The 26854-nt window shown below is 50.3% G+C and overlaps 1 protein-coding gene across 1 annotated transcript; it reads left to right on the forward strand.

Annotated features, from left to right (window-relative positions):
• Nucleotides 1-1505: 1505 nt before the first annotated feature.
• On the forward strand, nt 1506-26746 carry dusp16 (dual specificity phosphatase 16). Its single transcript, XM_047390088.1, has 6 exons — nt 1506-1758; nt 17104-17242; nt 21017-21180; nt 21275-21434; nt 21515-21638; nt 24742-26746. The coding sequence occupies exons 1-6, from the start codon at nt 1531-1533 to the stop codon at nt 25784-25786; spliced, it is 1860 nt and encodes a 619-aa protein (XP_047246044.1). The 5' UTR covers nt 1506-1530; the 3' UTR covers nt 25787-26746.
• Nucleotides 26747-26854: the final 108 nt, after the last annotated feature.

Below are 26854 nucleotides of genomic sequence, written 5' to 3' on the forward strand. Positions count from 1 at the left end.
TTGATTAAAAACGAGTTAAACCCACAGGACTGAGGTTCTGATGGTGTTACTGCTTTCATTTTCTTTAATTTGACTTAAAATATCAACACTCTTGCTGACAGTTTCTACATCTTGTTCTGAGCTGATGAGGTTAAATGAAGCTGAAATTCACTCACATATTAATGTTGCTAATAGATGTTTAGCTTTAATTTCAGGAATTTAAATTAAAGTTGAAAACAGTCAGGTTTTATGTGATCTACTAGAGTGCTGATTTAAGGGAAATTTGTTCCAATTTATTATTTAACAGCAGATCCAAAAAGGTTTTATTGGCAATAATTTCACCTTCTTAAAGGAACAGCTGAAGTTTTCTTTAAGTTGCTCCTGAATAGAACCTGTGTGAACATGAACCTGGATTGTTCCACAGAACCAGACGTATGCCCTCGTAAATTTCTGGGCTCGTTCTGAGAAACAGCTGCGGATCAGGAGTGAGATGTTCTGATGGTTCTGAGAACACTGTTCAACATCTTATTGGACTTGTTTAAGATCAGGTAATTCAGCGACCTTCGTAAAGCTGATGTTACATTTCCTGGTTAAATTTAGTAGAAATAAAAGATCTGGGAACCCAGCAGCTTGTTTTCAGCTACTGAGACTAAACCTGAGTTCTGGTTCTGTTTTAGGTCATGAAGTTTTTAGAACAGTTTTCGGAGCAGCGCCTGCTCATTTTGGCCCATTCAAAGGTTTTTCACAGCCGCACCTTATAATTAAAACCAGTAGTGATAAAGGTGGATAAAACAGTAGCCAGAACTGGACCCAAACTGGTCAGAAAGGTTAGCAAGAACCTTTTCTTGTGAAGATCGGTTGTTCTGAGCGCCGACAGGAGAATCCAAACTTTTTCTTTGACTTTCAGTCTCGGCACCAGATGTTCCGCCTTAAACTGGACTTTCAGCATTCTTACGATTGCTAATGCACAGATGTGCCTCTTTTTGTTTTACAAAAATCTTTTTCAAAGGGAAGTGTTCTTTTGTTTCTTGTTGTTTCCATCAGTATTCGATGTTCTGTGGGTCCTGCTGCTCTCATTGAAGCTGATTCTGATGGGAACTGAAAACAGGAATTCTGCCGATTCTAACCAGGAATCTGTTGTCTTCATCCACATCAAAGCTCTTCTCCCTTCATTGGAAAAGAGTTTGGTTCTGATCCAATGTCGACTTATTGTGCCTCTTGGAGTTTGGTTCTGATCAGTCTGAATGTTTTTGTTTCAGGAATCTTCAGCGTGATGATGAAGAGTGTGCCCCGCCCCCAGAACACCACCTGACGTCTCACCGACTTCATCTTCCTTACATGCTCCTCTTCATCAGGACATCATACCCGTCCAACACCATGGTTGCTCTCTGAGCTTCATCCTCATTCTGTGTCTGTGTTCTGCAACCCTGACCAGAACGCCTCAGAGGAGGAAGAGGAAGACAGAGGGTCCTGCAGCAGTGAGGTGTGGGGTGGGGTGGGGTGGGAGGGAGGGAGGGTCGGGAAGGGAGTAGGACCAAGTCCGAAACCAGGATGGCACGGCCCAGCATGGTGCGAGCCATCGGGGCAGAAGCTCTTGTGGTGCTGCTGGAGGGCGGGTTGGACCGGGTGGTTCTGATCGACAGCCGCCCCTTTGTGGACTACAACACGTCCCACATCCTGGAAGCGGTGAATGTGAACTGCTCCAAGCTGATGAAGAGGAGGCTGCAGCAGGACAAAGTCCAGATCGCTGAGCTGCTGCAGCACTCTGCTAAGAAAAAGGTAAGACAGGACACTGGTGGAGTCAGAAAGTGAGACAGGACACAGGTGGAGTCAGAAGGTGAGACAGGACACAAGTGGAGTCAGAAGGTGAGACAGGACACAAGTGGAGTCAGAAAGTGAGACAGGACACAGGTGGAGTCAGAAGGTGGGACAGGACAAAGGGGGAGTCAGAAGGTGGGACAGGACACAGGTGGAGTCAGAAAGTGAGACAGGACACTGGTGGAGTCAGAAGGTGGGACAGGACAAAGGTGGAGTAAGAAGGTGAGACAGGACAAAGGTGGAGTCAGAAGGTGGGACAGGACACAGGTGGAGTCAGAAGGTGGGACAGGACAAAGGTGGAGTCAGAAGGTGGGACAGGACACAGGTGGAGTCAGAAAGTGAGACAGGACACAGGTGGAGTCAGAAAGTGAGACAGGACACAGGTGGAGTCAGAAGGTGAGACAGGACACAGGTGGAGTCAGAAGGTGGGACAGGACAAAGGTGGAGTCAGAAGGTGGGACAGGACACAGGTGGAGTGAGAAGGTGAGACAGGACACAGGTGGAGTCAGAAAGTGAGACAGGACACAGGTGGAGTCAGAAGGTGAGACAGGACACAGGTGGAGTCAGAAAGTGAGACAGGACACAGGTGGAGTCAGAAGGTGAGACAGGACACAGGTGGAGTCAGAAGGTGGGACAGGACAAAGGTGGAGTCAGAAGGTGGGACAGGACACAGGTGGAGTGAGAAGGTGAGACAGGACACAGGTGGAGTCAGAAGGTGAGACAGGACACAGGTGGAGTCAGAAAGTGAGACAGGACACAGGTGGAGTCAGAAAGTGAGACAGGACACAGGTGGAGTCAGAAAGTGAGACAGGACACAGGTGGAGTCAGAAGGTGAGACAGGACAAAGGTGGAGTCAGAAGGTGGGACAGGACACAGGTGGAGTCAGAAGGTGGGACAGGACACAGGTGGAGTCAGAAGGTGGGACAGGACACAGGTGGAGTGAGAAGGTGAGACAGGACACAGGTGGAGTCAGAAGGTGGGACAGGACAAAGGGGGAGTCAGAAGGTGGGACAGGACACAGGTGGAGTCAGAAAGTGAGACAGGACACTGGTGGAGTCAGAAGGTGGGACAGGACAAAGGTGGAGTCAGAAGGTGGGACAGGACAAAGGGGGAGTCAGAAGGTGGGACAGGACACAGGTGGAGTCAGAAAGTGAGACAGGACACTGGTGGAGTCAGAAGGTGGGACAGGACAAAGGTGGAGTAAGAAGGTGAGACAGGACAAAGGTGGAGTCAGAAGGTGGGACAGGACACAGGTGGAGTCAGAAGGTGGGACAGGACAAAGGTGGAGTCAGAAGGTGGGACAGGACACAGGTGGAGTCAGAAAGTGAGACAGGACACAAGTGGAGTCAGAAAGTGAGACAGGACACAGGTGGAGTCAGAAGGTGAGACAGGACACAGGTGGAGTCAGAAGGTGGGACAGGACAAAGGTGGAGTCAGAAGGTGGGACAGGACACAGGTGGAGTGAGAAGGTGAGACAGGACACAGGTGGAGTCAGAAAGTGAGACAGGACACAGGTGGAGTCAGAAGGTGAGACAGGACACAGGTGGAGTCAGAAAGTGAGACAGGACACAGGTGGAGTCAGAAGGTGAGACAGGACACAGGTGGAGTCAGAAGGTGGGACAGGACAAAGGTGGAGTCAGAAGGTGGGACAGGACACAGGTGGAGTGAGAAGGTGAGACAGGACACAGGTGGAGTCAGAAGGTGAGACAGGACACAGGTGGAGTCAGAAAGTGAGACAGGACACAGGTGGAGTCAGAAAGTGAGACAGGACACAGGTGGAGTCAGAAAGTGAGACATGACACAGGTGGAGTCAGAAGGTGAGACAGGACAAAGGTGGAGTCAGAAGGTGGGACAGGACACAGGTGGAGTCAGAAGGTGGGACAGGACACAGGTGGAGTCAGAAGGTGGGACAGGACACAGGTGGAGTGAGAAGGTGAGACAGGACACAGGTGGAGTCAGAAAGTGAGACAGGACACAGGTGGAGTCAGAAGGTGAGACAGGACACAGGTGGAGTCAGAAGGTGGGACAGGACAAAGATGGAGTCAGAAGGTGGGACAGGACACAGGTGGAGTCAGAAGGTGAGACAGGACACAGGTGGAGTCAGAAAGTGAGACAGGACACAGGTGGAGTCAGAAAGTGAGACAGGACACAGGTGGAGTCAGAAAGTGAGACAGGACACAGGTGGAGTCAGAAGGTGAGACAGGACAAAGGTGGAGTCAGAAGGTGGGACAGGACACAGGTGGAGTCAGAAGGTGGGACAGGACACAGGTGGAGTCAGAAGGTGGGACAGGACACAGGTGGAGTGAGAAGGTGAGACAGGACACAGGTGGAGTCAGAAAGTGAGACAGGACACAGGTGGAGTCAGAAGGTGAGACAGGACACAGGTGGAGTCAGAAGGTGGGACAGGACAAAGGTGGAGTCAGAAGGTGGGACAGGACACAGGTGGAGTGAGAAGGTGAGACAGGACACAGGTGGAGTCAGAAAGTGAGACAGGACAAAGGTGGAGTCAGAAGGTGGGACAGGACAAAGGGGGAGTCAGAAGGTGGGACAGGACAAAGGGGGAGTCAGAAGGTGGGACAGGACACAGGTGGAGTCAGAAAGTGAGACAGGACACTGGTGGAGTCAGAAGGTGGGACAGGACAAAGGTGGAGTCAGAAGGTGGGACAGGACAAAGGGGGAGTCAGAAGGTGGGACAGGACACAGGTGGAGTCAGAAAGTGAGACAGGACACTGGTGGAGTCAGAAGGTGGGACAGGACAAAGGTGGAGTAAGAAGGTGAGACAGGACAAAGGTGGAGTCAGAAGGTGGGACAGGACACAGGTGGAGTCAGAAGGTGGGACAGGACAAAGGTGGAGTCAGAAGGTGGGACAGGACACAGGTGGAGTCAGAAAGTGAGACAGGACACAAGTGGAGTCAGAAAGTGAGACAGGACACAGGTGGAGTCAGAAGGTGAGACAGGACACAGGTGGAGTCAGAAGGTGGGACAGGACAAAGGTGGAGTCAGAAGGTGGGACAGGACACAGGTGGAGTGAGAAGGTGAGACAGGACACAGGTGGAGTCAGAAAGTGAGACAGGACACAGGTGGAGTCAGAAGGTGAGACAGGACACAGGTGGAGTCAGAAAGTGAGACAGGACACAGGTGGAGTCAGAAGGTGAGACAGGACACAGGTGGAGTCAGAAAGTGAGACAGGACACAGGTGGAGTCAGAAAGTGAGACAGGACACAGGTGGAGTCAGAAAGTGAGACAGGACACAGGTGGAGTCAGAAGGTGAGACAGGACAAAGGTGGAGTCAGAAGGTGGGACAGGACACAGGTGGAGTCAGAAGGTGGGACAGGACACAGGTGGAGTCAGAAGGTGGGACAGGACACAGGTGGAGTGAGAAGGTGAGACAGGACACAGGTGGAGTCAGAAAGTGAGACAGGACACAGGTGGAGTCAGAAGGTGAGACAGGACACAGGTGGAGTCAGAAGGTGGGACAGGACAAAGATGGAGTCAGAAGGTGGGACAGGACACAGGTGGAGTCAGAAGGTGAGACAGGACACAGGTGGAGTCAGAAAGTGAGACAGGACACAGGTGGAGTCAGAAAGTGAGACAGGACACAGGTGGAGTCAGAAAGTGAGACAGGACACAGGTGGAGTCAGAAGGTGAGACAGGACAAAGGTGGAGTCAGAAGGTGGGACAGGACACAGGTGGAGTCAGAAGGTGGGACAGGACACAGGTGGAGTCAGAAGGTGGGACAGGACACAGGTGGAGTGAGAAGGTGAGACAGGACACAGGTGGAGTCAGAAAGTGAGACAGGACACAGGTGGAGTCAGAAGGTGAGACAGGACACAGGTGGAGTCAGAAGGTGGGACAGGACAAAGGTGGAGTCAGAAGGTGGGACAGGACACAGGTGGAGTGAGAAGGTGAGACAGGACACAGGTGGAGTCAGAAAGTGAGACAGGACAAAGGTGGAGTCAGAAGGTGGGACAGGACAAAGGGGGAGTCAGAAGGTGGGACAGGACAAAGGGGGAGTCAGAAGGTGGGACAGGACACAGGTGGAGTCAGAAAGTGAGACAGGACAAAGGTGGAGTCAGAAGGTGAGACAGGACACAGGTGGAGTCAGAAAGTGAGACAGGACACAGGTGGAGTCAGAAGGTGAGACAGGACACAGGTGGAGTCAGAAAGTGAGACAGGACACAGGTGGAGTCAGAAGGTGAGACAGGACAAAGGTGGAGTCAGAAGGTGGGACAGGACACAGGTGGAGTCAGAAGGTGGGACAGGACACAGGTGGAGTCAGAAGGTGGGACAGGACACAGGTGGAGTGAGAAGGTGAGACAGGACACAGGTGGAGTCAGAAAGTGAGACAGGACACAGGTGGAGTCAGAAGGTGAGACAGGACACAGGTGGAGTCAGAAGGTGGGACAGGACAAAGATGGAGTCAGAAGGTGGGACAGGACACAGGTGGAGTCAGAAGGTGAGACAGGACACAGGTGGAGTCAGAAAGTGAGACAGGACACAGGTGGAGTCAGAAAGTGAGACAGGACACAGGTGGAGTCAGAAGGTGAGACAGGACAAAGGTGGAGTCAGAAGGTGGGACAGGACACAGGTGGAGTCAGAAGGTGGGACAGGACACAGGTGGAGTCAGAAGGTGGGACAGGACACAGGTGGAGTGAGAAGGTGAGACAGGACACAGGTGGAGTCAGAAAGTGAGACAGGACACAGGTGGAGTCAGAAGGTGAGACAGGACACAGGTGGAGTCAGAAGGTGGGACAGGACAAAGGTGGAGTCAGAAGGTGGGACAGGACACAGGTGGAGTGAGAAGGTGAGACAGGACACAGGTGGAGTCAGAAAGTGAGACAGGACACAGGTGGAGTCAGAAGGTGAGACAGGACACAGGTGGAGTCAGAAAGTGAGACAGGACACAGGTGGAGTCAGAAGGTGAGACAGGACACAGGTGGAGTCAGAAAGTGAGACAGGACACAGGTGGAGTCAGAAGGTGAGACAGGACACAGGTGGAGTCAGAAAGTGAGACAGGACACAGGTGGAGTCAGAAGGTGAGACAGGACACAGGTGGAGTCAGAAAGTGAGACAGGACACAGGTGGAGTCAGAAGGTGAGACAGGACACAGGTGGAGTCAAAAGGTGAGACAGGACACAGGTGGAGTCAGAAGGTGGGACAGGACAAAGGTGGAGTCAGAAGGTGGGACAGGACACAGGTGGAGTGAGAAGGTGAGACAGGACACAGGTGGAGTCAGAAAGTGAGACAGGACACAGGTGGAGTCAGAAAGTGAGACAGGACACAGGTGGAGTCAGAAAGTGAGACAGGACACAGGTGGAGTCAGAAGGTGAGACAGGACACAGGTGGAGTCAGAAGGTGGGACAGGACACAGGTGGAGTCAGAAGGTGGGACAGGACACAGGTGGAGTCAGGAGGTGAGACAGGACACAGGTGGAGTCAGAAAGTGAGACAGGACACAGGTGGAGTCAGAAGGTGAGACAGGACACAGGTGGAGTCAGAAGGTGAGACAGGACACAGGTGGAGTCAGAAAGTGAGACAGGACACAGGTGGAGTCAGAAGGTGGGACAGGACAAAGGTGGAGTCAGAAGGTGGGACAGGACAAAGGGGGAGTCAGAAGGTGGGACAGGACACAGGTGGAGTCAGAAAGTGAGACAGGACACTGGTGGAGTCAGAAGGTGGGACAGGACAAAGGTGGAGTAAGAAGGTGAGACAGGACAAAGGTGGAGTCAGAAGGTGGGACAGGACACAGGTGGAGTCAGAAGGTGGGACAGGACAAAGGTGGAGTCAGAAGGTGAGACAGGACACAGGTGGAGTCAGAAGGTGAGACAGGACACAGGTGGAGTCAGAAAGTGAGACAGGACACAGGTGGAGTCAGAAGGTGAGACAGGACACAGGTGGAGTCAGAAGGTGGGACAGGACACAGGTGGAGTCAGAAGGTGGGACAGGACACAGGTGGAGTCAGAAAGGTCGACAGGACACAGGTGGAGTCGAGAAGGTGAGACAGGACACAGGTGGAGTCAGAAAGTGAGACAGGACACAGGTGGAGTCAGAAGTGAGACAGGACACAGGTGGAGTCAGAAGGTGAGACAGGACACAGGTGGAGTCAGAAGGTGGGACAGGACACAGGTGGAGTCAGAAAGTGAGACAGGACACAGGTGGAGTCAGAAAGTGAGACAGGACACAGGTGGAGTCAGAAAGTGAGACAGGACACAGGTGGAGTCAGAAGGTGAGACAGGACACAGGTGGAGTCAGAAGGTGGGACAGGACACAGGTGGAGTCAGAAGTGGGACAGGACACAGGTGGAGTCAGAAGGTGAGACAGGACACAGGTGGAGTCAGAAAGTGAGACAGGACACAGGTGGAGTCAGAAGGTGAGACAGGACACAGGTGGAGTCAGAAGGTGAGACAGGACACAGGTGGAGTCAGAAGGTGAGACAGGACACAGGTGGAGTCAGAAAGTGAGACAGGACACAGGTGGAGTCAGAAGGTGGACAGGACAAGGTGGAGTCAGAAAGGTGGGACAGGACACAGGTGGAGTCAGAAGGTGAGACAGGACACAGGTGGAGTCAGAAAGGAGACAGGACACAGGTGGAGTCAGAAAGTGAGACAGGACACAGGTGGAGTCAGAAAGTGAGACAGGACACAGGTGGAGTCAGAAGGTGAGACAGGACACAGGTGGAGTCAGAAGGTGGGACAGGACACAGGTGGAGTCAGAAGGTGGGACAGGACACAGGTGGAGTCAGAAGGTGAGACAGGACACAGGTGGAGTCAGAAAGTGAGACAGGACACAGGTGGAGTCAGAAAGTGAGACAGGACACAGGTGGAGTCAGAAGGTGAGACAGGACACAGGTGGAGTCAGAAGGTGGGACAGGACACAGGTGGAGTCAGAAAGTGAGACAGGACACAGGTGGAGTCAGAAAGTGAGACAGGACACAGGTGGAGTCAGAAGGTGAGACAGGACACAGGTGGAGTCAGAAAGTGAGACAGGACACAGGTGGAGTCAGAAAGTGAGACAGGACACAGGTGGAGTCAGAAGGTGAGACAGGACACAGGTGGAGTCAGAAGGTGGGACAGGACAAAGGTGGAGTCAGAAGGTGGGACAGGACACAGGTGGAGTCAGAAGGTGAGACAGGACACAGGTGGAGTCAGAAGGTGAGACAGGACACAGGTGGAGTCAGAAGGTGAGACAGGACACAGGTGGAGTCAGAAAGTGAGACAGGACACAGGTGGAGTCAGAAAGTGAGACAGGACACAGGTGGAGTCAGAAAGGTGAGACAGGACACAGGTGGAGTCAGAAGGTGGGACAGGACACAGGTGGAGTCAGAAGGTGGGACAGGACAAAGGTGGAGTCAGAAGGTGAGACAGGACACAGGTGGAGTCAGAAGGTGGGACAGGACACAGGTGGAGTCAGAAGGTGGGACAGGACAAAGGTGGAGTCAGAAGGTGGGACAGGACACAGGTGGAGTCAGAAAGTGAGACAGGACACAAGTGGACTCAGAAAGTGAGACAGGACACAGGTGGAGTCAGAAGGTGAGACAGGACACAGGTGGAGTCAAAAGGTGAGACAGGACACAGGTGGAGTCAGAAGGTGGGACAGGACAAAGGTGGAGTCAGAAGGTGGGACAGGACACAGGTGGAGTGAGAAGGTGAGACAGGACACAGGTGGAGTCAGAAAGTGAGACAGGACACAGGCGGAGTCAGAAAGTGAGACAGGACACAGGTGGAGTCAGAAAGTGAGACAGGACACAGGTGGAGTCAGAAGGTGAGACAGGACACAGGTGGAGTCAGAAGGTGGGACAGGACACAGGTGGAGTCAGAAGGTGGGACAGGACACAGGTGGAGTCAGAAGGTGAGACAGGACACAGGTGGAGTCAGAAGGTGAGACAGGACACAGGTGGAGTCAGAAAGTGAGACAGGACACAGGTGGAGTCAGAAGGTGAGACAGGACACAGGTGGAGTCAGAAAGTGAGACAGGACACAGGTGGAGTCAGAAGGTGAGACAGGACACAGGTGGAGTCAGAAAGTGAGACAGGACACAGGTGGAGTCAGAAGGTGGGACAGGACACAGGTGGAGTCAGAAGGTGGGACAGGACACAGGTGGAGTCAGAAGGTGAGACAGGACACAGGTGGAGTCAGAAAGTGAGACAGGACACAGGTGGAGTCAGAAGGTGAGACAGGACACAGGTGGAGTCAGAAAGTGAGACAGGACACAGGTGGAGTCAGAAAGTGAGACAGGACACAGGTGGAGTCAGAAGGTGAGACAGGACACAGGTGGAGTCAGAAGGTGAGACAGGACACAGGTGGAGTCAGAAAGTGAGACAGGACACAGGTGGAGTCAGAAGGTGAGACAGGACACAGGTGGAGTCAGAAAGGTGGGACAGGACACAGGTGGAGTCAGAAAGTGAGACAGGACACAGGTGGAGTCAGAAGGTGAGACAGGACACAGGTGGAGTCAGAAGGTGGGACAGGACACAGGTGGAGTCAGAAGGTGGGACAGGACACAGGTGGAGTCAGAAGGTGAGACAGGACACAGGTGGAGTCAGAAAGTGAGACAGGACACAGGTGGAGTCAGAAAGTGAGACAGGACACAGGTGGAGTCAGAAGGTGAGACAGGACACAGGTGGAGTCAGAAAGTGAGACAGGACACAGGTGGAGTCAGAAAGGTGAGACAGGACACAGGTGGAGTCAGAAAGTGAGACAGGACACAGGTGGAGTCAGAAGGTGAGACAGGACACAGGTGGAGTCAGAAAGTGAGACAGGACACAGGTGGAGTCAGAAAGTGAGACAGGACACAGGTGGAGTCAGAAAGGTGAGACAGGACACAGGTGGAGTCAGAAGGTGGGACAGGACAAAGGTGGAGTCAGAAGGTGGGACAGGACACAGGTGGAGTGAGAAGGTGAGACAGGACACAGGTGGAGTCAGAAAGTGAGACAGGACACAGGTGGAGTCAGAAAGTGAGACAGGACACAGGTGGAGTCAGAAAGTGAGACAGGACACAGGTGGAGTCAGAAGGTGAGACAGGACACAGGTGGAGTCAGAAGGTGGGACAGGACACAGGTGGAGTCAGAAGGTGGGACAGGACACAGGTGGAGTCAGAAGGTGAGACAGGACACAGGTGGAGTCAGAAAGTGAGACAGGACACAGGTGGAGTCAGAAGGTGAGACAGGACACAGGTGGAGTCAGAAAGTGAGACAGGACACAGGTGGAGTCAGAAAGTGAGACAGGACACAGGTGGAGTCAGAAAGTGAGACAGGACACAGGTGGAGTCAGAAAGGTGAGACAGGACACAGGTGGAGTCAGAAGGTGAGGACAGGACACAGGTGGAGTCAGAAGGTGAGACAGACACAGGTGGAGTCAGAAGGTGAGACAGGACACAGGTGGAGTCAGAAGTGAGACAGGACACAGGTGGAGTCAGAAGGTGAGACAGGACACAGGTGGAGTCAGAAGGTGAGACAGGACACAGGTGGAGTCAGAAAGTGAGACAGGACACAGGTGGAGTCAGAAGGTGAGACAGGACACAGGTGGAGTCAGAAGGTGAGACAGGACACAGGTGGAGTCAGAAGGTGGGACAGGACACAGGTGGAGTCAGAAGGTGGGACAGGACACAGGTGGAGTGCAGAAGGTGAGACAGGACAAGGTGGAGTCAGAAGTGAGACAGGACCAGGTGGAGTCAGAAGTGAGACAGGACACAGGTGGAGTCAGAAGGTGGACAGGACACAGGTGGAGTCAGAAGGTGGGACAGGACACAGGTGGAGTCAGAAGGTGAGACAGGACACAGGTGGAGTCAGAAGGTGAGACAGGACACAGGTGGAGTCAGAAGGTGAGACAGGACACAGGTGGAGTCAGAAGGTGGGACAGGACAAAGGTGGAGTCAGAAAGTGAGACAGGACACAGGTGGAGTCAGAAGGTGAGACAGGACACAGGTGGAGTCAGAAAGTGAGACAGGACACAGGTGGAGTCAGAAGGTGAGACAGGACACAGGTGGAGTCAGAAGGTGAGACAGGACACAGGTGGAGTCAGAAGGTGGGACAGGACACAGGTGGAGTCAGAAGGTGAGACAGGACACAGGTGGAGTCAGAAGGTGGGACAGGACAAAGGTGGAGTGAGAAGGTGAGACAGGACACAGGTGGAGTGAGAAGGTGAGACAGGACACAGGTGGAGTCAGAAAGTGAGACAGGACACAGGTGGAGTCAGAAAGTGAGACAGGACACAGGTGGAGTCAGAAGGTGAGACAGGACACAGGTGGAGTCAGAAGGTGGGACAGGACACAGGTGGAGTCAGAAGGTGAGACAGGACACAGGTGGAGTCAGAAGGTGGGACAGGACAAAGGTGGAGTGAGAAGGTGAGACAGGACACAGGTGGAGTCAGAAGGTGGGACAGGACACAGGTGGAGTGAGAAGGTGAGACAGGACACAGGTGGAGTCAGAAAGTGAGACAGGACACAGGTGGAGTCAGAAGGTGAGACAGGACACAGGTGGAGTCAGAAGGTGAGACAGGACACAGGTGGAGTCAGAAGGTGAGACAGGACACAGGTGGAGTCAGAAGGTGGGACAGGACAAAGGTGGAGTCAGAAGGTGGGACAGGACACAGGTGGAGTGAGAAGGTGAGACAGGACACAGGTGGAGTCAGAAAGTGAGACAGGACACAGGTGGAGTCAGAAAGTGAGACAGGACACAGGTGGAGTCAGAAAGTGAGACAGGACACAGGTGGAGTCAGAAGGTGAGACAGGACACAGGTGGAGTCAGAAGGTGGGACAGGACACAGGTGGAGTCAGAAGGTGGGACAGGACACAGGTGGAGTCAGAAGGTGGGACAGGACACAGGTGGAGTGAGAAGGTGAGACAGGACACAGGTGGAGTCAGAAAGTGAGACAGGACACAGGTGGAGTCAGAAGGTGAGACAGGACACAGGTGGAGTCAGAAGGTGGGACAGGACAAAGGTGGAGTCAGAAGGTGGGACAGGACACAGGTGGAGTGAGAAGGTGAGACAGGACACAGGTGGAGTCAGAAAGTGAGACAGGACACAGGTGGAGTCAGAAGGTGAGACAGGACACAGGTGGAGTCAGAAAGTGAGACAGGACACAGGTGGAGTCAGAAGGTGAGACAGGACACAGGTGGAGTCAGAAGGTGAGACAGGACACAGGTGGAGTCAGAAGGTGAGACAGGACACAGGTGGAGTCAAAAGGTGAGACAGGACACAGGTGGAGTCAGAAGGTGGGACAGGACAAAGGTGGAGTCAGAAGGTGGGACAGGACACAGGTGGAGTGAGAAGGTGAGACAGGACACAGGTGGAGTCAGAAAGTGAGACAGGACACAGGTGGAGTCAGAAGGTGAGACAGGACACAGGTGGAGTCAGAAGGTGAGACAGGACACAGGTGGAGTCAGAAGGTGAGACAGGACACAGGTGGAGTCAGAAGGTGAGACAGGACACAGGTGGAGTCAGAAAGTGAGACAGGACACAGGTGGAGTCAGAAGGTGAGACAGGACACAGGTGGAGTCAGAAAGTGAGACAGGACACAGGTGGAGTCAGAAAGTGAGACAGGACACAGGTGGAGTCAGAAGGTGAGACAGGACACAGGTGGAGTCAGAAGGTGAGACAGGACACAGGTGGAGTCAGAAGGTGGGACAGGACACAGGTGGAGTCAGAAGGTGGGACAGGACACAGGTGGAGTCAGAAGGTGAGACAGGACACAGGTGGAGTCAGAAAGTGAGACAGGACACAGGTGGAGTCAGAAGGTGAGACAGGACACAGGTGGAGTCAGAAGGTGAGACGGACACAGGTGGAGTCAGAAGTGAGACAGGACACAGGTGGAGTCAGAAGGTGAGACAGGACACAGGTGGAGTCAGAAAGTGAGACAGGACACAGGTGGAGTCAGAAGGTGGGACAGGACAAAGGTGGAGTCAGAAGGTGAGACAGGACACAGGTGGAGTCAGAAGGTGAGACAGGACACAGGTGGAGTCAGAAAGTGAGACAGGACACAGGTGGAGTCAGAAGTGAGACAGGACACAGGTGGAGTCAGAAAGTGAGACAGGACACAGGTGGAGTCAGAAGGTGAGACAGGACACAGGTGGAGTCAGAAGGTGGGACAGGACACAGGTGGAGTCAGAAGGTGAGACAGGACACAGGTGGAGTCAGAAAGGTGAGACAGGACACAGGTGGAGTCAGAAAGTGAGACAGGACACAGGTGGAGTCAGAAGTGAGACAGGACACAGGTGGAGTCAGAAAGTGAGACAGGACACAGGTGGAGTCAGAAGGTGGGACAGGACACAGGTGGAGTCAGAAGGTGGGACAGGACACAGGTGGAGTGAGAAGGTGAGACAGGACACAGGTGGAGTCAGAAGGTGAGACAGGACACAGGTGGAGTCAGAAGGTGAGACAGGACACAGGTGGAGTCAGAAAGTGAGACAGGACACAGGTGGAGTCAGAAGGTGAGACAGGACACAGGTGGAGTCAGAAAGTGAGACAGGACACAGGTGGAGTCAGAAGGTGGGACAGGACAAAGGTGGAGTCAGAAGGTGGGACAGGACACAGGTGGAGTGAGAAGGTGAGACAGGACACAGGTGGAGTCAGAAGGTGAGACAGGACACAGGTGGAGTCAGAAGGTGGGACAGGACACAGGTGGAGTCAGAAGGTGGGACAGGACACAGGTGGAGTGAGAAGGTGAGACAGGACACAGGTGGAGTCAGAAGGTGGGACAGGACACAGGTGGAGTGAGAAGGTGAGACAGGACACAGTTGGAGTCAGAAAGTGAGACAGGACACAAGTGGAGTCAGAAAGTGAGACAGGACACAGGTGGAGTCAGAAGGTGAGACAGGACACAGGTGGAGTCAGAAGGTGGGACAGGACAAAGGTGGAGTCAGAAGGTGGGACAGGACACAGGTGGAGTGAGAAGGTGAGACAGGACACAGGTGGAGTCAGAAAGTGAGACAGGACACAGGTGGAGTCAGAAGGTGAGACAGGACACAGGTGGAGTCAGAAAGTGAGACAGGACACAGGTGGAGTCAGAAGGTGAGACAGGACACAGGTGGAGTCAGAAAGTGAGACAGGACACAGGTGGAGTCAGAAGGTGAGACAGGACACAGGTGGAGTCAGAAAGTGAGACAGGACACAGGTGGAGTCAGAAGGTGAGACAGGACACAGGTGGAGTCAGAAGGTGAGACAGGACACAGTTGGAGTCAGAAAGTGAGACAGGACACAGGTGGAGTCAGAAGGTGAGACAGGACACAGGTGGAGTCAGAAAGTGAGACAGGACACAGGTGGAGTCAGAAGGTGAGACAGGACACAGGTGGAGTCAGAAAGTGAGACAGGACACAGGTGGAGTCAGAAGGTGAGACAGGACACAGGTGGAGTCAGAAGGTGGGACAGGACAAAGGTGGAGTCAGAAGGTGGGACAGGACACAGGTGGAGTGAGAAGGTGAGACAGGACACAGGTGGAGTCAGAAAGTGAGACAGGACACAGGTGGAGTCAGAAGGTGAGACAGGACACAGGTGGAGTCAAAAGGTGAGACAGGACACAGGTGGAGTCAGAAGGTGGGACAGGACAAAGGTGGAGTCAGAAGGTGGGACAGGACACAGGTGGAGTGAGAAGGTGAGACAGGACACAGGTGGAGTCAGAAAGTGAGACAGGACACAGGTGGAGTCAGAAAGTGAGACAGGACACAGGTGGAGTCAGAAAGTGAGACAGGACACAGGTGGAGTCAGAAGGTGAGACAGGACACAGGTGGAGTCAGAAGGTGGGACAGGACACAGGTGGAGTCAGAAGGTGGGACAGGACACAGGTGGAGTCAGAAGGTGAGACAGGACACAGGTGGAGTCAGAAAGTGAGACAGGACACAGGTGGAGTCAGAAGGTGAGACAGGACACAGGTGGAGTCAGAAGGTGAGACAGGACACAGGTGGAGTCAGAAAGTGAGACAGGACACAAGTGGAGTCAGAAGGTGAGACAGGACACAGGTGGAGTCAGAAGGTGAGACAGGACACAGGTGGAGTCAGAAAGTGAGACAGGACACAAGTGGAGTCAGAAGGTGGGACAGGACACAGAATCCCAGAATTCTTTCACATTTTCTTAAGTTGCGTCCACATTCTTCAGTCTATACATTTTCTACAGATAACAATCTGAAAAGTGTGGCATGCATTTATATTCACTCAATCAACTTAATAACCCTAAATAAAGTCCTTGACAACCTGCTGCCTGCAGAAGTCCACTAATCAGCAACCAGAGTCCTGTTATGGCCTCAGAGAGTCTTTAGAACTTTACAACCGGCATCGTGAAGACCAAGGAATACAGCAGACAGGTCAAGGAGAAGGTTCTGGATTAGTTCAAAGCAGGGCTAGGTTCTGCAACAACATCTCAGGTTTTAAACATCTCCCAGAGTTCTGTTCAATGCATCATCTGAACACTGAGAGAGGATGGACCACCTGCAGACCTACTAAGACATGGACATCCACTTAAATTGACAGGCTAGACTAGGAGAGTATTAATCAGAGAAGCAGCCAAGAGGCACATGGTAACTAGAGGAGCTGCAGAGATCCTAAACTCAGGTGGGATCTGACCACAGCACAACTATTTGTCTTGGACGTCACAAATCTGACCTGATGGAAGATTGGCATGAAGAAATGCAAATATGTGGAAGGAGGTGCTCTCATCATCATGCTGTGGAGATGTTTTTCTTCAGCAGGGACAGGGAAACTGGTCAGAGTTAATGTGAAGATGGATGGAGCTAAATCCAGGACAATCCTGGAAGAAAACCTGTTAGAGGCTGTAGAAGACTGGAGACTGGGATGAAGGTTCACCTTCCAGGAGGGCAACCACCCTGAACATACAGCCAGAGATACAATGGCAATGGTTTAGATCAGCTGCTAGAATGGCCTAGTCAAATTCCAGACCTAAACCCAACTGAGATTCTGTGACGAGACTCGAAAACTGATGTTCAGACACTGTTGAGATGTTTTACAAAGAACAGTCAAGACCTTCAGTCTGTAGATGTTCAAAGGTGGTTCAACAAAGTATTGACTCAGGAGGTATAGAAATGCAAGCCACACTTTTTAGATTGGTTGGTAAAATGTGTTGAAACCCGTGAATCCTTAAAGCTAACAACATGTGAAAGACTTGAAAACTTGCACCCCAATGAGACGGCTCACGGGTGGAGTCAGGAGGTTCCACAGGTGGAGTCAGGAGGTTAGACAGGTGGAGTCAGGAGGTTAGCTAGTTCTTATGCTGACATTTCTCTCTCTGAGTTAAAGGTGTCTGACAGGAAGTGACCTGGAAGCTCCCACATGTTAGATGATGTTTGATGCTTCTCTGTCTCAGTTGGAGCTGCAGGCCGGTCAGGAGGTGGTTGTCTACGATCAGAACTCTTCGGACCTGGCTGCTCTTGTCACTGACTCGTTCCTCAGTGTTCTGCTGGTAAAGCTGGAGAGGAGCTTCCCCTCTGTGCACCTCCTCTCAGGTCAGTTCCTCCTCTGCTCTGATCTGAGCATAGAAGACCTCATGTTCCAGTATCAACCTCAAAGTTGTGGTTTTAAATCCTGTTAGTTAGAATAAATGAAACCTGTCAGAAACAATGAATCTTTCTTCTAACCAGTGTTGGGAGTAACGGCGTTGCAAAATAACGGCGAGGAGTAATCTAACTAATTACTTTTCTCATTTCCATAATGCTGTTACGATGTCTACAACTCAATAAGTGGGGTTTAATAAGAGCACAGTCTGCTGCTTTTCTCCCACAGCTGCAGTGAGTGTTTTTTAAAGCTCTTCAAGGAAAAAGCAGCATGTGGGGGAGGGGGGACACGGATAAATAGCGACATGTGATGCCGATTGGCTGAGAAGACATCAGGTAGGCGGGTTTTCACCACACAGACAGAATAAACCAACAACTAGAGAGAAAGATGACGATGGAGGGGAGTTTTGTAAATTCAAAGACAGCGTTGGACAGTTGGAAGAATAGGCAGCGTTTCACGTTCGCTGAAGCTAAAGACAAAAATGTGCATCTGATCTGCAAGTTCTGTCCTGGAACAAAGAAATGATCCACGTCCGTGACCAGCAACTCCGACCATATGAAGTTACTAACTCAGTTGCTTTTTGGGAGAAGTAACTATAAGTAGTTACTTTTTTAAATAAGGTTCCCAGCCCTGGTCCTAGCTGATCCGAACTCAGCAAAAGGGACAAGGCTGGAGCTCCTGAAGGAAACAAAGATCCCAGAAGGTTCTAGTTTTATTTCTGTTCCTGTAATGAAAACACAGAGGGTTCCTGCTGGGAGATTCTGGATAGGATCCCCACCAGCTGCTGACGAGGAACTGGAAACCAGTCTGTTCAGAGCAGGACCTTCGGCAGGTCTGGATCAGCTCATTGATCTGGGATAAGCAGGATGAGATGCTAGCCACCGTAACTGTGATGACGATGACTCCCTCCTCCTCCTCCGCCTCCTCCTCTGAGGGTTGTTATGTAACGCTGATGTAATGCTGCTCCAGTGACTTCACCCTCAAACTTCCAGACTCTCCTCCGACTGCTCTGACGTTCAGCTGTTACACAACAAGCAGACCTAAAGGGAAGTTTCCGTTTCTACTCCTGTAGAAGATCACAGAACCAGAACCCAGACTGTGTGTCTGGTTCTGCTCATCCCACTGATTAGATAGATTATCCAGGCACAGGAACCTCTGCATCTGTCTCTGGCCATCAACTGTCCAACTCAACTCCAACTCCTGGTTCAGTTCCTTCTTCTCTCCCCGTGAAACCTCTCCTGATGGTCCAGAACCTGTCAGATTATCAGCTGCTCCTCCTGAATCCAGTCCCAGCCTGATTCTGCAGGGGCCAAACTCAGGCCTACTGGCTGATGCTCCTTCTGGATATCTAAGTTCTTCTCAAGAACATCTTCTGGTTCTGCCATACCTACAAGGCAGCTTCAGATTGTTGTCATTGGTGGTTCCATCAGAACACCTTCAACACAATACCACCACTAACTCACTGTCACACCGGTTCTACTTGGGTTCTGTCATTTAGGTTGGGTTCTTGTTGAAGATGCTTAATAAATGAATGGCTTTACAGCTGAATCTGGCTTCATGTTTGATCCACCCCATCACGTCTCTAGACAACTTTAAATTCTGGCTGAACCAGAACTGTGGTTCTGAATGTTTCACCGGGTCAGAACTATTATCACACTGTCTACTGAACATTCTGTGGGAAAATCTGGAGAAATCCTAAAAACTTAAACTATGATTGTGGAAAAATTGGAAAAGGATCAAAAGCAAAACTGAGTCAGGAAAAGTCCAACTTCCTGTGACCCATTTAAACTTTGATTCTGATGGAAAGGACGGCGGTGATAAATGCGCTTTGGTGACCTTACTTTGGACCTAGTCTGGGTTCAGGTATGGTCCAGACTGCAGTTTATCAGGTTCCTGTTGGACCTGGGTTCTGCTTAGAGTCTCGTTGCCTAGCAACAGTTGATGCAGTGGTCCAGCCATGTACAGGTCCTTCTCATAATATTAGCATATTGTGATAAAGTTCATTATTTTCCATAATGTCATGATGAAAATTTAACATTCATATATTTTAGATTCATTGCACACTAACTGAAATATTTCAGGTCTTTTATTGTCTTAATACGGATGATTTTGGCATACAGCTCATGAAAACCCAAAATTCCTATCTCACAAAATTAGCATATTTCATCCGACCAATAAAAGAAAAGTGTTTTTAATACAAAAAACGTCAACCTTCAAATAATCATGTACAGTTATGCACTCAATACTTGGTCGGGAATCCTTTTGCAGAAATGACTGCTTCAATGCGGCGTGGCATGGAGGCAATCAGCCTGTGGCACTGCTGAGGTCTTATGGAGGCCCAGGATGCTTCGATAGCGGCCTTTAGCTCATCCAGAGTGTTGGGTCTTGAGTCTCTCAACGTTCTCTTCACAATATCCCACAGATTCTCTATGGGGTTCAGGTCAGGAGAGTTGGCAGGCCAATTGAGCACAGTGATACCATGGTCAGTAAACCATTTACCAGTGGTTTTGCCACTGTGAGCAGGTGCCAGGTCGTGCTGAAAAATGAAATCTTCATCTCCATAAAGCTTTTCAGCAGATGGAAGCATGAAGTGCTCCAAAATCTCCTGATAGCTAGCTGCATTGACCCTGCCCTTGATAAAACACAGTGGACCAACACCAGCAGCTGACACGGCACCCCAGACCATCACTGACTGTGGGTACTTGACACTGGACTTCTGGCATTTTGGCATTTCCTTCTCCCCAGTCTTCCTCCAGACTCTGGCACCTTGATTTCCGAATGACATGCAGAATTTGCTTTCATCCGAAAAAAGTACTTTGGACCACTGAGCAACAGTCCAGTGCTGCTTCTCTGTAGCCCAGGTCAGGCGCTTCTGCTGCTGTTTCTGGTTCAAAAGTGGCTTGACCTGGGGAATGCGGCACCTGTAGCCCATTTCTTGCACACGCCTGTGCACGGTGGCTCTGGATGTTTCTATTCCAGACTCAGTCCACTGCTTCTGCAGGTCCCCCAAGGTCTGGAATCGGCCCTTCTCCACAATCTTCCTCAGGGTCCGGTCACCTCTTCTCGTTGTGCAGCGTTTTCTGCCACACTTTTTCCTTCCCACAGACTTCCCACTGAGGTGCCTTGATACAGCACTCTGGGAACAGCCTATTCGTTCAGAAATTTCTTTCTGTGTCTTACCCTCTTGCTTGAGGGTGTCAATAGTGGCCTTCTGGACAGCAGTCAGGTCGGCAGTCTTACCCATGATTGGGGTTTTGAGTAATGAACCAGGCTGGGAGTTTTAAAGGCCTCAGGAATCCTTTGCAGGTGTTTAGAGTTAACTCGTTGATTCAGATGATTAGGTTCATAGCTCGTTTTGAGACCCTTTTAATGATATGCTAATTTTGTGAGATAGGAATTTTGGGTTTTCATGAGCTGTATGCCAAAATCATCCGTATTAAGACAATAAAAGACCTGAAATATTTCAGTTAGTGTGCAATGAATCTAAAATATATGAATGTTAAATTTTCATCATGACATTATGGAAAATAATGAACTTTATCACAATATGCTAATATTTTGAGAAGGACCTGTATATTCAGTGGGACATGCTCAGGTGTGGTCCAGGCTTCCTGTGACAGAACATGTTGTCTCTGGTCCAATGTGGGAACATCTGATGCTTTCAAGTAGAACTAATCTGGATCAGACAGCAGTTCATCTTTGTGGTTCCGTTTTTGTGGATTCAGGAGGGTTCTCTGAGTTCTCCCAGCTGTTTCCGGGTCTCTGTGAGGGGAAGTCCGCTCTGGTTCCATCCTGCATCTCTCAGCCCTGCCTCACTGTCACCAACGTTGGTCCGACTCGGATCCTTCCACACTTGTACCTGGGCTGCCAAAGAGATGTCCTCAACAAGGTGACGCAGATGGATCGGTTCTGGTTTATTTACAACTCCACAAAGTTGTTTGTTATGTGTTCTGATCCAGTTCTACTCCGTGTCTCTGTTTCAGGAGCTGATGCAGCAGAACGACATTGTCTACGTCCTGAATGCCAGCAACACCTGTCCCAAACCGGACTTTATCCCAGATTCCCACTTCCTGAGAGTTCCTGTCAACGACTCGTTCTGCGAGAAGATCCTTCCCTGGCTGGACCGATCCGTGGAGTTCATTGGTGGGTACCATTTCATTGTCAGCTAACTGGTCCAGATCCTGGTCCTGGTCCTAATCAGGTCAATCTCTGCTGTGTTTTAGAGAAGGCCAAAGCCTCAAACGCTCGGGTCCTGGTTCACTGCCTGGCAGGAATCTCACGTTCCGCCACCATCGCCATTGCCTACATCATGAAGAGGATGGACATGTCTCTGGATGAGGCGTACAGGTAAGAACCAGAACCTTACCTAGTGTTGGTCTGGATTATTGCTGCTTGTGGTGTTTCAGTGTGTCACTGTCTCTTGAAATGATGTCCAGTCCAAGCTTTAAAGGGACAGTACACGCTGCTGGTGGCTTTTAAAGAACTTGTCCTGGTTCTGCTTGTCACAGTGGTTCCGTTGTGTCACCAGTGATGGTGCCGTGATACCGTGCTAATGACACGCTGACAAAAACGACGTAATCATCCAAAACTATTCATTTTATACCATGCAAACACGCTCTTATTTTGAAATGATGCACTCTTTCCAACCTTTTCGAAACTGACCCACATGCCTTCTGTACTCTTGTTTTGAAAAGTCTGTTTGAGAAAAGATTGCAGGTCCACTGGGCCACCAGGCCACCAGGTCATCTCATACACCAGGAGCCAGAGTAAAAGCAGCTGCAGCTTTCATTTAAAGAGACAGGCGCGTATTAAAAACTCTGGATGTTTCAGTAGCAGCACCAACATCTGAGCAACACAACTTCATTCTTATTATTAGTTGTGGAAAGTTTTATTTTCATTATAATTTATTTTTTCAATTCAATTCAGTTTATTTCTATAACTTCAATTCACAACACATGTTGTCTCAAGGTTCTTCACAACAGTCAGGTTCATACATTCCAATTAATCCTAATCATTGAACAGTTCAGTCAGATTCAGTTATTTATTCAAATTGGATAAAAAGTTTTTCTATCTAAGGAAACCCAGCAGATTGCATCCAGTCAGTGACTTGCAGCATTCACTCCTCCTGGATGAGCATGTAGAGACAGTGGACAGTCACTGGTGTTGACTTTGCAGCAATCCCTCATACTGAGCATGCATGTAGCGACAGTGGAGAGGAAAAACTCCCTTTTAACAGGAAGAAACCTCCAGCAGAACCAGAACCAGGCTCAGTGTGAGCGGCCATCTACCACGACCGACTGGAGGTTTGAGAGAACAGAGCAGAGACACAAAGAGAACAAAGAAGCACTGATCCAGGAGTACTTTCTATGGGAAGGAAAAGTAAATGTTAATGGATGTAGCTCCTTTAGTTGTTTCATCTAGAAAGAAAGAACAGATAAACTCTGATCCAGTTTTCAAGGTTAGAGTCTGAAAGAGAGAACATAGAGTTAGTTACAGTAGAAGCTCAGTCAGTAGCCATGTCTAGGAGAGAGAAAGGGTTAAACACTGAAAGACAGGGCCATGTGGATCATCTGTAGAAGGTGAGCATTAAGTTGTTGCCAGCAGAAGCTTGGATGATGCCCCTCTCCAGAAAGGTGTCACAGGTAGACACAGAGTCAGGCCAGGTGTAGCTTCTAGGAAGAGAAAAGAGAGAACAAAGTTAAAAACTGAAATAACAGCAAATAATGCAGAATTGGAGAGTAGTATGAGAATGTAGCAAAGAGGGTGAAAGTGTTCATTATGTTCTCCAGCAGCCTAAGCCTATAGCAGCATAACTACAGAGATAGCTCAGGATAAACTAAGCCACTCTAACTATAAGCTTTATCAAAAAGGAAAGTTTTAAGCCTAGCCTTAAAAGTAGACAGGGTGTCTGCCTCACGGACTAAAACTGGGAGCTGGTTCCACAGGAGAGGAGCCTGATAACTAAAGGATCTGCCTCCCATTCTACTTCTAGAGACTCTAGGAACCACCAGTAAACCTGCAGTCTGAGAACGAAGTGCTCTGTTAGGAACATATGGACCAATCAGATCTCTGATGTATGATGGAGCTAGATCATTAAGGGCTTTATATGTGAGGAGGAGAATTTTAAATTATGTTCTGGATTTAATAGGGAGCCAATGAAGGGAAGCTAAAATAGGAGAAATATGATCTCTCTTTTTAATTTTCATCAGAACTCTTGCTGCAGCATTTTGAATCAGCTGAAGGCTTTTAACTGCATTTTGTGGACATCCTGATAGTAAAGAATTACAATAGTCCAGCCTTGAAGTAACAAATGCATGGACTAGTTTTTCAGCGTCACTCCTGGACAGGATATTTCTAATTTTGGCAATGTTCTGGAGATGAAAGAAGGAAATCCTAGAAACCTGTTTAATATGGGATTTAAATGACATGTCCTAGTCAAAGTTAACACCAAGGTTTTTTACTTTATTACTGGAGGTCAATTTAATGCCATCCAGGTTAAGTGATTGACTAAGCAGTTTATTTTTTAAAGACTCTGGTCCAAAGACGACAACTTCTGTCTTGTCTGAATTTAGAAGCAGAAAATTTAAAGTCATCCAAGTTTTTATGTCTTCAAGACCTGCTTGTAGTCTATCTAACTGGTTGGGTTCATCAGGATTTATGGATAAGTAAAGCTGAGTATCATCAGCGTAACAGTGAACATTTATTCTATGCTGCCTGATAATTTGACCTATTGGAAGCATATATATAGTAAAGAGAATTGGCCCAAGTACTGAACCCTGTGGTACTCCACAATTAACCCTGGAGTTTAAAGATGATTTATTATTTACATGAACAAACTGGAATCTGTCAGACAGATAAGATTTAAACCAGCCTAGCGCTGTTCCCCTGATCCCTACAGCATATTCCAGCCTTTCTAAGAGAATATTATGATCGACTGGATCAGATGCAGCACTGAGATCTAACAGAACCAGAACAGACACAAGTCCATTATCTGAGGCCATAAGAATATCATTAGTGACTTTCAGCAGAGCTGTTTCAGTGCTATGATGAGCTCTGAAACCTGACTGAAACTCTTCAAACAGGTCATTGTTGTATAAATGTTCACACATTTTATTAGCAACTTGATTCTTTGCCAGTTTAGATTTCTGCCTCTAAAGTCTCACATTAAATTATTTGTAGGTAAGTTTCAAGTTCCTGGTCCAACCATGATGCTACCCTGAGGCTGTGGTACCACCGGGCCTCCAGCCTGATGGGTCGTCATCCTGCAGTCAGAAAGTTGTTGGTTCGATTCCAGCTTGGACCTGTGGGGGAGGAAGCTGGGGAGATGTGGCTCTGTAGATGTAAAATGCTTGAATGGTTACAATAAGTGATGTCACGGCAGTTCCTCAGTGACATCACTGTGTTACCATGGTGACCTCACTCTGACCCGTATGTTTCTCTCCTCCGTCAGGTTCGTGAAGGAGAAGAGGCCGACCATCTCTCCGAACTTTAACTTCCTGGGTCAGCTGCTGGACTTTGAGAAGAACATAAAAAGCCCCGATGGTATCGAGAGTAGACAGAAGGCGCCCGGCGCCGAGCCACCAGCTGATCCGGAGGAGGTGGAGCCACCAATGGAGCCCCTCATGCTGCCCTGCGTTCTGGCCGACGCTCCTGAGCAGCTGGCTGAGGTTCTGAGCAGTGTGCAGCTCGCCGACAGCCCAGAGGACAGCGCCCGACTTAAGCGCTCCTTTTCTCTGGACATCAAGTCGTTCGGCGAGCCGAGCGGGAGCTCCGCCCACCGAGCGTTTGGCCCTCACGGTGGATTGGGGGATGACTTCTACAAAACTGCGTCCTTCAAAGAGACGAGCAGCAAAGCATGCCAGTTCTCTCCGGTGCAGGAAGTGTCAGAACAGTCGACTCCAGAGCGGAGCCCGGATAAGGAGGAGGCGAACGGGTCGGAGCGAGCGGCGCCACCGGCCTCTAGCCTTGCCCCCAAACCTCGAGCCACCACTCCAAACTGTCTGCAGCACCTGCAGCGCAGCGGCAGCATGGAGGAGAACACCACCAGCTTCCTGTTGGGCCTCTCGCACAGCCAGCAGCAGCTGGCCCAACCCGGTTCTGGCTCCACCCTGAAAGGCTGGCATTCAGACATCCTGCTGGGGCCCATCACAGTCTCCGCCTCCTCGCTGACGGGCGGCTGGTTCCTTTCCTCTGAAACCACACGGTTCTACTCCTCCTCCTCCATCCTGAGCAGCGCCGGCAGCAGCTTCGCCCCGTACAGCTGCAGCCACGGCCTGGATGCGGTCCAGCGCCGCAGCCGGCAGCGGGCCGGAGACCGCGGCGACTCCAGGAGGAGCTGGCATGAAGAGAGCAGCTTCGAGAAGCAGCTGAAGAGGCGGAGCTGCCAGATGGAGTTCGGAGACGGAATGACAGACAGCAGATCCAGGGAGGAAATGAGGAGGGTGGCGAGCCAGTCCGGGTTTTCCAGCAGCATGGAGGTGATCCAGGTGTCCTGAGGTTCAGCGCCGGCGTGACATCACAGACGGGGCTCCGCCCACATCAGAACTGATGTTTGGTACCCGTAACGTGGCCTGAAGAAGCCTTCAACACATGAGAGGAGAGCCATCAACTGATGGTCCGGCAGAAAGCCCGATATTTCTCTCAGAACATCAGGACTTACTGGCCTAGCGGAGAATCAGCAGAACCTTCTGCAGGACGGATAAAACTCAGTGATCAGGAATAGATTAACTTATAAGGACAGTTGTGATTCTGAACTGAGCAGAACCACAGAGGACTGACCCAAACAGAACCAAATGGACTGACTGATTCTGATAGAATATTCACAATAAGTCCAGTGATTGTTAGTTACCTCTTCTTTTTTTTTTTTACCAGCAGGTAGCAGGTTCTGGTTCTGGTGCAGAGATAGGTCTGTCTCTATCGATCTGCTCTACAGCTGCTGACTTTTGCTCTGATGAACTGGATCGAAACCAGAAGATTTTTGCCGATGAAGCTTTTAATTTAATGGCTTTTGGATGTTCTGAATGAAAAGGAGAAGTTCGGTGTTCTGATCTGAATCATGTTTCTGGACCTGGACAGGCAGAAACGTCATTTAAAGCTATTGGACCACCCAATATTTGGACCAATTTCTGGTTCTTTGGACAAAATGAGACTGATTATCTAAAACATCTGATTGGTTGATTGAATTTACTGATTGATTCACTGATTGGTTGAGCTGCAGGTGTAAAGAGTTCTGATATGTGTTCTAGTTTGTAAAGGAGACCCAGAGTGTCTGAATGGTTCTGATTGATCTAACTGGACCAGTCTCCCAAGTTTAAAGCTCACCTGTCTGAGGATCAGCAGGTCATGTGACCTCCACTCGCAGGTAACGTTGCACTACTTTTGGATGGAATAACAGAGCAGTGAAAAATAAACAGAAACTCACCTGAAGTCATATGACCTCAGGTGAGTCTCCAGTACTGACGTCTCTGTTTCTGTGGGTACGGAAAGCCATTGTGCCATTTTATCCCCTCACTTATTTAGACCAGTTGGAATAAAAAGCAGAACATTCATTCATCTTCTATATC

Source organism: Girardinichthys multiradiatus, chromosome 17 (assembly GCF_021462225.1).
Source record: "Girardinichthys multiradiatus isolate DD_20200921_A chromosome 17, DD_fGirMul_XY1, whole genome shotgun sequence".
Taxonomy (NCBI): Eukaryota; Metazoa; Chordata; class Actinopteri; order Cyprinodontiformes; family Goodeidae; genus Girardinichthys; species Girardinichthys multiradiatus.

Excerpts from the sequence above, each read along its gene's own strand:
- dusp16 (XM_047390088.1), top strand. The coding sequence starts at position 1,531 with ATGGCACGGCCCAGCATGGTGCGAGCCATCGGGGCAGAAGCTCTTGTG. Across the intron at positions 1,759-17,103 it reads AGCACTCTGCTAAGAAAAAG|TTGGAGCTGCAGGCCGGTCA; the intron begins GTAAGACAGGAC and ends TCTCTGTCTCAG. Across the intron at positions 21,639-24,741 it reads TCTCTGGATGAGGCGTACAG|GTTCGTGAAGGAGAAGAGGC; the intron begins GTAAGAACCAGA and ends CTCCTCCGTCAG.